The following is a 10,169-nucleotide window of genomic DNA, read 5'->3' as shown; positions in this document are numbered from 1 at the left end:
GGCATGCTTTCNCGCCGGTGAAGGCCGGCGACTGGCGGCACCGGGCCCGGCACTCCTCGAGGTCGTGCGCGACGTCCGGCGGCGCCGCGAGCTCGCCGCGGCCCCGGAGCGCGAGCGTGAGGGGCGCCAGGTTGGCCACGAAGCGTCCATGCTCGCCGTTGCGGTCGCCGCGCAGGGCGAAGAAATCCTTGTACTCGCGGAACCAGACGCGTGCGAAGATCCGCGAGCCCGCGGCGAGCTCGAGCGCAAGGCAGCCGAGGCTCCACGCATCCGCGGCGCAGCCGTCGTAGCCCGCTGGGTCGAGCATGTCCGGCGCAAAGAAGCCCAGGGATCCGCAGCACTGGAAGAGACGAGGCGAGGCGCCGGAACGCGCTGGCTTTCCTGGGCCGTGCGCACGCGCGTCGACAGGCCCAGCTCGCAGAGCTTCACGTGTACGTCCCAGAAGCCGCGGCCCCAGGCCATGAGGAGCACGTTCTCCGGCTTGACGTCGCGGTGCACGAGGTCCAGCGAGTGCATGTGCGCGAGCCCCGCGGCGACACCGTGGACGACTCCCGCCTGCTGCGCCGAAGTGAGCGCGGTCTTGTCGCGCTTCAGCAACGCGTAGAGCTCCTCGCCGAATCGCTCCACGACGAAGTAGAGGTAGTTGCGCGACGCGAGCGCCGCCTATAGAAACGGAGTTAAAGACAATGTTGACAGACACTCCATTGAGTGGTGTCAATGACACCACTCCTGACCAACATTATCTTTAACTCCGTTTCTATACGCCTGATACTTCGCGGGAGACTGCCTGATACTTCGCGGGAGACTGCCTGATGCTTCGCGGGAGACTGCCTGATACTTCGCGGGAGACTGCCTGATACTTCGCGGGAGACTGCCTGATACTTCGCGGGAGAATGCCTGATGCTTCGCGGGAGACTGCCTGATACTTCGCGGGAGACTGCCTGATACTTCGCGGGAGACTGCCTGATACTTCGCGGGAGACCGTCTGTTGTCTTCGCGGGAGACTGCCTGATACTTCGCGGGAGACTGCCTGATACTTCGCGGGAGACTGCCTGATACTTCGCGGGAGACTGCCTGATACTCAATAGTGCCCAGCATAAAAGTGACACCCATTCCATTTGGATGTGAATATGGTCTTCTTGTTCCTACAATTAATCCATAATGTCCGTAGTGCCCACCTGATGTATTCAAGGTAATCTCTTTCTCTTCCATTTCCTCCTCTTGAGTATCGTCATCTAAATTAAGACATATAACACGGGCGACCGGGTTGTCCCCGTCCGCATAACTCGCAGCAATTCTATATCGTACACCATTATCAATTAAAATACTTGTGTTCCAGACAACACTTCCAAACCAAAGTTGAAGTTTTCTAGTCCCCCCAAATAAAACTGAACCCAGATAAAATGAGCTGGGGGTGTTAAAATCAAGACCAAACCCAGCAAAAGTAGTACGGGCGCGCGACGGCCTCGGCGCGCTCGCCCCGGTGTCGGCGCTTTTGCCTGCGGTATCGGTTCCAGCATGCGTATGGAGATATTGATTCCATCATGCATATCCGCGGGTATTGGTTCCAGCATGCCATTCCGGACGGTATATATTAGGTATTGGTTCCATCTTGCTTATAGGCATGTTGCTTCCAGCATTATAAACTGATTCCAGATTTATTTCCTATTTATTTCCTACCTAGGTATTTAACAAGCGTCCAAACTGTATTAAATTTTGATCGAAAAGCCAACATCAGATTCTGCTCCTGATATGCGCGCGCTCGGCGCCGTCGCGGCGCTCGCGCTCGCGCTGCCCCCGGGCGCGCCGATGATCGTCCGCATCGCCGAGACGGAGTACGACGTCGACGAAGCCGTCGTCTTCGACGACCATCGCGCGCTGCCGTCGCTGCTCGCGGACTTCAGGGAACTCAACGTCGACTGGCCGTCGCTCGGCTTCGACGGCTGCGCGTCGGCGGACTGCGCGGCGGCGGGCCTCCTCGCGGAACTGAGGCGCAGACGCGTGACCATCGCCGACGACGCGCGCGGGTTGATCGTGAAGATCGCGGCCGTGAGCGAGATTCTCGTGCCGCGTGACGCCCGCGGCTCCCCGCCGACGGAAGGCGACGTGTCGACGGCGCTCCGCGCCTGGGGCGTCGACGGCGCGCGCGACGTCGCGGCCGCCGCCGCGGCCGCCGCCGCCGCGCGGCCGCCGACGACCGCCGACGCGGCGCTCCCGCCCTGGCCCGTCGACCGCGCCGCCGCGGGCGAGGACCGGCCCATGCCCGGCTGCCGCGCGCCCCACGTGGAGAATTGCCGGCGCTACGTCGCCATGCAGCGCAAATTCTACGACCCCGCGGCGCAGGAGCTCGTATCCGGGAACCACGTCATCCACAACGACGCCGCGGAGTACTGGGGCATGATCCTGAAGCCCGTCGTGCGGGACCCGCGCGTCTGGCGGGGGAAGCGCGCCCTCGACGTCGCCTGCGGCGGCGGCCGCAACATGGCGAACCTGCTGCGCCTCGCGGCCTGGGACCGCGTCGACGGCTGCGATTTGGTGGCGCGGCACGTCGAGGGCGCGCTCGCCTTCGTCGGCCGCGACGGCTGTGGCAGTCGGCCGGCGCGGGGCTCGCGGCCGCCGACGGCCGGGCCCCCGCACCCGTCGACGAGTACGACTTTGTCATGTCGACGATCGCGCTGCAGCACATCTGCGTCTACGTCGTGCGCCGGGGCATCCTCGAGGACATCTTCGCGGCGCTGCGGCCCGGCGGCCTCATGTCGCTCCAGATGGTGTACCGCGCCCCGCACGAGGCGCCGCTGGACCCGGCCAGACACGCGCCCTACGACGCGAACGTCTTCGACGCGAACGGCACGAACAGCGACCACGACGTCCGCGTCACGGACCTCGACCGCGTCGTCGAGGACCTCGAGGACATCGGCTTCGTCGACGTCGAGTACGAGGTCGGCGGCTGGCACCTCGGCTACGTCGTCTCCTACCCAGACCAGTGGCTCATCGTCTACGCGCGCAAGCCCGGGTCCGCGACGGAGCAGCGCGTGTAGAAAACGAGAGAGAGATAGCCCAAACTAGGGTAATGAGGAAGGTTGTTGTCGACGTTACGGGGGAGTGCAGTGTCATCTCCCTAGTGTGACGTCGCGATAAAAAGGAGCAAGGTTGTCGGGCCCTGCTTCCGGTATCATGAGCCACGGTTCCGAGGGGCATTTCGAGGGGGTCCTTCTTGATATTAAAGCACCTCGGGGCGGGCTTCTGGATCATAGCCCCAGCGCGTATGGTGCTCGCCTCACCCCCTTGACCCAGCGCGCGAGGGTCGCCCGTCGGGCCACGCCGTAGCCGCCGGTACTCGAGAGCGCTCTTCGTGGGGGGGAGGGCGCGGCGCGCCTCGGTGCTTTCTCCCCCCTTTCTCCCCCCGGAGAGAAGTGCCAGTCGCGCAAGGGTCGCGTGTCGGGCCACGCTGCAGGCGCCGGTACGCAAAGTAGAGGAGGCTTATCATGGGGTGCGTTTTCTCTTCTTGTCGGAGGCTTTTGGCGCTAGTCTTCGGAGCCTCGCTGCGGTCGTACCACCCCAGCTGAGCATGCTCGCGACTTTTGGGCGCTTGTGCTTACTGTGGAGCGATTGTGTACCCTCAATCGCATCTGCAAGAGCTTCGCTTACGAAGCTTTGATATGTTTCCAAGTCTGGCTCATATCGCTGTCGGAATTTGTCATCCACGCGGCTAAAAAGCGACGGCAGCTGGTCCAGGTAGTCGGCCCATATTCTCCAGTCCTCTTGAGTGGCTGGCGGATGCTGGAAGTCAGGTTCTTGGCAAGGTTTGTTCTCCGGTTTTTCTTCCTCGTCGTCGTCCTCCTCGTCGTCGTCCTCCTCGTCGTCGTCGTCCTCCTCCTCCCCCTCCTCCTCCCCCTCATCTACCTCCCCCTCCTTTTCCTCCTCCTTTTCCTCCTCCTCCTCTTCTTTCTCATCCTCTTGCTCGCTTTCCTGGTCCTCCTCCATTGATGGTGCTGGTGCCGGTTCTGGTGCTATTGCTGGTGTTGGCTCTGCAGGTGCTGGTGCTGTTGCTGGTACTGGCTCTGCTAAGATCTTTTCCCACTCTTGTGGCCCGTGCGCCAACTGCAACAGATGCCGACACCGGGCCCATACGCCGCCATCGTTCTTGCCCTGTGCATGAACAAAAATTGGCCCGAAAATTTCCGGACAGTTATTTATCCCCATCTCTTTCAGCTCCCTAACTATAATGCCGCTCTCCAAATCTGCTGTGCTTGGCATCGACGTCATTATGTGCTGCAACATCACCCTCATAGGTTCGTACTCAGCTGCATTCCTGTCATTGAACGTTGCAAACAGCCATTGCTGTAATTTGTTGCACTCTGTGGGTTCCTCGGTGTCCATCCGTGCTGGATTCGATAGGTGGTTATCAATCTTACGCATGAATGTGCTCAAACTCTCTCTCGGACCGATTCCTTCTGGCCCTTCTGTTGCAGGCGCTGCTGCGAGGGGCTCCTGAGATTGCGTTGGAAACAACATTTGACACCATTTATCGAGGATGTTTTCATCGAGCATGTTTTCACACCATTCATCACTCTCATCCTTCTTGTCCTTCATTGTTGTCATCCTCCGTACAAGTTTCGTCGCCTCCCTCCTCTCACTATCCGTGAGTTCTCGTCCCAGTTGCGCTTCCACGACACTTTTTATCGCTGGGTCCTTGTAATAACAGTGGAGCCAATTGTCCTCATCTTTGAGCCAAGTTAATAAATCAGGGGGAAGCCCAAATTGTGGTTCTTTCGCTGGCGGTGGCCCTGGTGTTGGTGCTGGTCCTTCATCATCATCATCATCATCATGGAACAGGAGCGAACTCTGCACTTCTACATATTGTTCCATTATGTGGTTCCAAACAACTTGGTCGTCGAGGTCTACGCGATCAAAGGAGCATTCGCGGAATGCATCATAAAGCCACTGCCATTCACTGGGTCTACATCCTTGAATTGTCAGAGAACGTAAACCCTGCTCATCTCTTGCCTTGGCGTGAAACAATAGGAACTGTCCGATTTGCCTGCTCGGCCACGCTTCCTGCTCCTGTTCGTGTCGCTGCACCGCGGCGTTGTAGGCCGCTTTTACCTCCTTCTGATGATCCTCGTCACGCTCATCGAAAAATTCGGAATTGGATTCTAGCCCTGCCACTGTTTCAAATATCTTAGCCCAGGCGTCGAGGTCGTGGTCGTTAATACGCTGGTACTCTTTACTCTTTGCGAGCTGCTGGATGAAATCCGTTCGCCTCTCTCGGTATTGCAACCCTGCTGCTCGTTGCCTACGCACCTCTCTGTTTACATCTCTACAGCGACATGATTCCCAGTCGCCCATATTTCTCGATAAGCAGTGACCCCTCCTGCCGCACTCTTGACATTTCGGAACTCTGGTTCTTTTTTGGCAACCATCTGCAGCAAGAATAGATCAAATACAAAGAAAATATAAAGGGGGGGTACCTTTAGTATTTCTCTCAAATGCACTGATCAACCGTTGGTTTTTCGGAGGCCTGCCCCTTTCTCGGCGCGTACAGAAAGGGTAGGTCAGCGTGTCGTCGATCAGTCCCTCGTGCCTGTGTCAAAAGGGTAAGCCTGTGAGTAAAAAGCCCCCCCTCCCCTCACCTTGTTATTTCAGCAGTTGTTGGAATTCTTAGTTCTGGCACCGCGTACTGGGCTTTGTAGCCTTCCCATGTGTCCGCTGGGTGAACTAGTTTGCTCATCGAAATCTGGAGGTGAGACACAAGGTGCCACGCATGCATGCAGGGGCTTGCATCTGCACAGGGTTTGGTGACACACAAGTGGCATTCGCACGCATAGCCGGGGTTCTTGTCAGCAAGAAGTCGCAGGTCGACCTTGTAAGTCCTGTTACTGATATGGCAGCCAACAGTACCAATTAGTTCCCCTTCTGAAGGCAGTGGTCCTCCAGAGGTGTATTCTGAGTGCAGCAGGCCCAGGAGTACGCAGCTCATGTTGTTATATGTTACCGCTTGTTCCCTGTGCCATTTAAAACGCTCTGAAACTGCAGGTGGGAACTCATTCGCCTCCTCGGCGGAAGCTTTCTCGTTCTTCGCCACCTCCGCAAGCATGTCCTCTCGATTTCCATTGTACCTAGCTACGATTTCTTTCGCTATTGGCATGAGAGATGCCTGCATGGGCATAGTTCTGATGTTGTCCAGGGGTTTATTAAACATTGATTCGGCGGGGTTCGACGTGCTTAGCTTTGGCGCCAAGCGCAGAAGCGCTGGATACTGTTCCTCGTCACGGTAGCCACGCTCCAACCTGGCTCTCGTTGTTTGGTCCATTTGTCCTTTTTGGAATATGATTCCCTCTTTCGTTGTGCACTGATAGCATGCATCGAAGGCAGCTGCGTATCTCTTATGGCTTTTGTTAAGAGCTGATCTCCTGTGAACGACGTCTGCAAATTTTTTGACATGATTAAATTCAGTTGAAGCATTTCCCCCTTTGTCCCCATCCAGGGCATCAACCCAACATGCCTGTATGTCCCCTCCGGGGTCCTTGTCGATTGAGCTAGCTGCGGCTTTGCTCAGTCCGTTCAGCCGGTCCCAGCCGTACCTGTCCTCTGGATTAACTGTTCTGACCACAGCTATGTAATTTTGTTTGTTCATAGCATCACCACCAACCCTGACTGCTATCTGCCCGTTGCATTGCAGGAGTCCTGTGTAAAACGTTCGTTTAGTATGGAAAGTAGGGGGGGGAAAAACCTTCGTTGCAATGCGCGAAGTCGCTGGCAGAGAACCTCCTATAAGCATCTATTTGTTGCTCCCATTGGGGGGGAGCGAGCCCATAGACTGTCACGAACTTCTTGTCTTTGAGGTCTGCTAACAGAAACTCGTTCAGCGTCTTCATACCCTCTTCCGTGCACTTGTGTCCAGGCTCTTTCTCGTGGAAGCAAAATGGACAGATTGTTTTGCCACAATCTTCACACTCCCAATCCTTGCCGACAGGGTCCTTGAGGAAATTTGGCCCTTCGCACAGTATACATTTTCGTTTGCCTTTCGGCGCCTGTAGAAATGTGAAAATTTGCGAGGGGTCGAATGGCTTTTTGTTGTAGCTCGGTTTTTTTTGTTTTTTCTCTCTTCCTTTTTCTCGTGCGCATCTCTGCCCGCTTTAACTAACAATCGGTGCATCTCGTCTGACGGAATCCATTCAAGCATCGTCTTCCATCCTAATTCCCTTAGCGCCGCCAGCTCCGCTGGTATTCTGTGTAGCAATTCCACTGTACTCACTTCCTTGCTAATCCCCATACGCCGCTCCTTGGTTAGTCGCACTAAAGTCTGTATAAAACCATTGGTTAGGTCCAGTACCATCGCATCTGTAGCCTTCTTGGGCATTTTCCGTGCTGGACAATAGTCCATACATTCTTTCCTCACTGCTTCAGCTGTTATTTCAGCATATTTGCCGAGTGAACTCATGCATGGAACAAGGTCCTCGGGGTGGTAGTTCGTCTTCCTATCCGAGGACTTTCCAGCTGAGCAAAAAGGGGGGGCGGGTATCTTCTTGCAAAGCCACACTTGTGTGGAGTCTTGGTAAAGAAAATCTACTTGCATGCAAAAAACCCCGTCCTTTTCTTCTCTGCACGCGCAGTTATATGAATTCCAGTTTTGTTTACGGCTCCCGCCGCGCTTCCAAACAACGGCTATTTTTTTCATACTCTCAAAAAGTTCTTTAACTATCATAGTGCTCTGTGCTTTAGACATAAAAACGTCACCTTTATTTAGAATCGGCCCTGCGGCGGACAAAGACGCGATAACCTTACAGGTTCGGGGCGCAGGGGGGTTCTCGAGGTCTAATGCCTCCTCTCTTGCCCGAATATTCTGCCATTTTATCGTATCTGCTTTTCCTCTTTTCGCATCCGCTTCTTTTTTCCTTTTTTTTCTCCGACCCTCCTCATCAAGCTCGGGCGCCGGCGGCGGTGCTGGCGCGTGCGCCGGTGCTGGCGCTGGCCCGAGCAGCGCAAGAGTTGCAAGCGGTGTTGGTTCCTCCTCCCCCCCCTCCTCCTCCTCCTCCTTTTCCTCCTCCTCCTCCTCCTCCTGCTGCTGCTCGGGCACCAGCGCTCCCTTGGACGCCGCACCACGGCTACCCGCTCCCCCGAGCGCCGGTTCCTCCTCGTCATCCTCCTCCTCGTCATCCTCCTCCTCCCCCCCCTGCTCCTCCTCCGAGATTCCAGACGATTGCGACAATTGCCTCAGGTACGCCGCGTATCCGTCCCCGCCCGGAGGATTACTTCTCCAATATAACTTTATCGCCTTTAGATGCCCTCCTTTAGTTGGGGCTTTAACTACTATGCTATGATAATCTTTGTGTTTTCGTAACTGAGGCAAGTCCCATCCATCGATGCCGGGTGGGTACCGATCGTCGCTGGAGGACATGATGGAATGAGTGTGGTCGAGAAGGACAAGCGATAAATATGCCAGGACCAGCCCCGCCAGTCATTAAGAAATAGGAATATCAAGACGGACCCCACCGGCGCACAATTATATCAAGACGGACCCCACTCGGCTGGAAAAGGCGCTGGGCCCCCGCAAGAATACCAAGAATACCCCGCTGGCGCAAAATATATCACGACGGGCCCCGCCCTGCGGGGGAGAAGCGCGCTCACTTATATAGGGGGTGGGACCCAAGGGCAGGCACTCCGCTCACCCAGCGGCACGGCGCGAGCTGCCCTCGCCGCGGTGCCGATCTCCCCTGGAGTGTGAAGCATCGCCGCCGCTGCCGCCGCGCGCCGCTTGGCGGCCGGTCCGATGGGCCTCGGGCCTTTGATTCGGAGAAGTCCCTGCCTGAGGGACCCCGCTCGGCTGGGAAGGCCGACGGCGCTGGCCCCTCATAAGAATATCAAGACGGACCCCACCGGCGCACAATTATATCAAGACGGGCCCCACCGGCGCACAATTATATCAAGACGGACCCCACTCGGCTGGAAAAGGCGCTGGGCCCCCGCAAGAATACCAAGAATACCCGACGGACCCCGTTCGGCTCGTAAAGCACAAGCTGTGCGACATGCACGTGGAAATGGGACACCTCATCGAGCTCCTGCGCGAAAACGACGCGGTGGGCTTTCGCGCACAGTGCACGCTTTTCCCACAATTCATGAGCGCGCGAACCACGTGGTTTCATTCTGTCATGCATCTCGCTGCCAGGCTAGGGAGAACCGATGGACAAACGAGTGGATATGCCCAACGTGCCTTGAAGACAAAGAGCCAGAATGCCGCGGGGCGAAGCGCTACTGGCGATCGGAGGAGTACAAATGTGCGAAGAAAGCGCGGATGGACGCAGAGACGCGCGCTGCTTTGGTCGAAACGACAAAGCGCGACATCCGAGAGACTTTGATGCCGGAGGGACGCAAGAGCGACCTTTTCAAGAAACTCATTGTCGACATCTTCGCCACCTCGGCTCCGGTCAAGGAGTTCATGGAAGAAGCTTTTCCACAACACGACGCTGAAGTGTTCACCGAGGCCATGAAGCACATCATCGCCGCGGACCACTTCAAGTGGGACGTCAAGACACTCTACCCCGACCCCAACCAGGAGTAGGCAGCTCAGGCCACGAGAGTGTCGCCCCATGTAAGCGGGGTAGCTGCCCAGTTATAGGCCCCATTTGCCCGTTCATATTTATTTGCATTTATTTAGAGATTTATTTCCTGATCGCAAAAATATCAGGACGGACCCCGCTCGAGACGGACCCCTCGTTTCGACCGACGGATAACGCTATCGATGATGTGATGCGCCGGCGCCGTGCCGTTTCGCGCTAGGTGGTGTACGAATCGCGCGTGCGCTAGCGACGACGAGGCGGGAGCGCAAAAAATCCTGCTGGCGGCGTCCTGCGACGAGATTTTCGATCACTGCGACTGTGGGGCGCGCCCCCACTCGATTTCTGCAGCTCCAGGTTTACATATCGTGACAGCTGATATGGGGCAACTCATCGCCTCTCTGTGGTCGCCCTGTGGCTGACTTGGGTTCTAATCTCCCCCGCGCGCGCGACGACGACGACGACGACGACGACGACGACGACGACGACGGCGGCGGCGGCGGCGGCGGCGGCGGCGGCGACCGACCGGCCCAGAAAGTCGGTGCCAGGAACTCGCCGGGGGGCAAGGGGAAGTCGCCCGACACCTCCCCGAGTACGCCCAAGTAGGATTAA

At 57.2% G+C, this 10,169-nt stretch overlaps 2 protein-coding genes across 2 annotated transcripts in view; both read right to left on the bottom strand.

Moving 5' to 3' along the window:
- The window catches only part of AURANDRAFT_67313 (hypothetical protein), a gene marked incomplete at both ends in the record, with an annotated part of 4,294 nt that extends 2,720 nt beyond the window's left edge, over positions 1–1,574 (bottom strand). The window contains 4 exons of the mRNA XM_009042739.1: positions 42–340; positions 472–663; positions 699–1,145; positions 1,329–1,574. Coding sequence (XP_009040987.1) covers positions 42–340; positions 472–663; positions 699–1,145; positions 1,329–1,574 — 1,184 coding nt within the window. The remainder of the gene's footprint in view (positions 1–41; positions 341–471; positions 664–698; positions 1,146–1,328) is intronic.
- Positions 1,575–1,665: 91 nt separating this feature from the next.
- AURANDRAFT_67312 (hypothetical protein) lies at positions 1,666–9,592 on the bottom strand (the record flags this gene model as incomplete). The annotated part of the gene is made up of 15 exons (XM_009042738.1): positions 1,666–1,680; positions 1,840–2,582; positions 2,669–2,971; positions 3,555–4,149; positions 4,222–5,296; positions 5,317–5,423; positions 5,504–5,603; positions 5,634–6,157; positions 6,274–6,426; positions 6,653–6,687; positions 6,734–7,034; positions 7,259–8,318; positions 8,673–8,827; positions 8,997–9,170; positions 9,194–9,592. 15 exons carry the CDS (start codon positions 9,590–9,592, stop codon positions 1,666–1,668), a joined length of 5,739 nt encoding a protein of 1,912 aa, XP_009040986.1.
- Positions 9,593–10,169: the final 577 nt, after the last annotated feature.

The sequence above is a fragment of the Aureococcus anophagefferens genome (genome assembly GCF_000186865.1).
Source record: "Aureococcus anophagefferens unplaced genomic scaffold AURANscaffold_37, whole genome shotgun sequence".
Classification (NCBI taxonomy): Eukaryota; class Pelagophyceae; order Pelagomonadales; family Pelagomonadaceae; genus Aureococcus; species Aureococcus anophagefferens.
The sequence above is the reverse complement of the archived record's forward strand: the minus strand, read 5'-3'. Positions and strand labels throughout refer to the sequence as shown.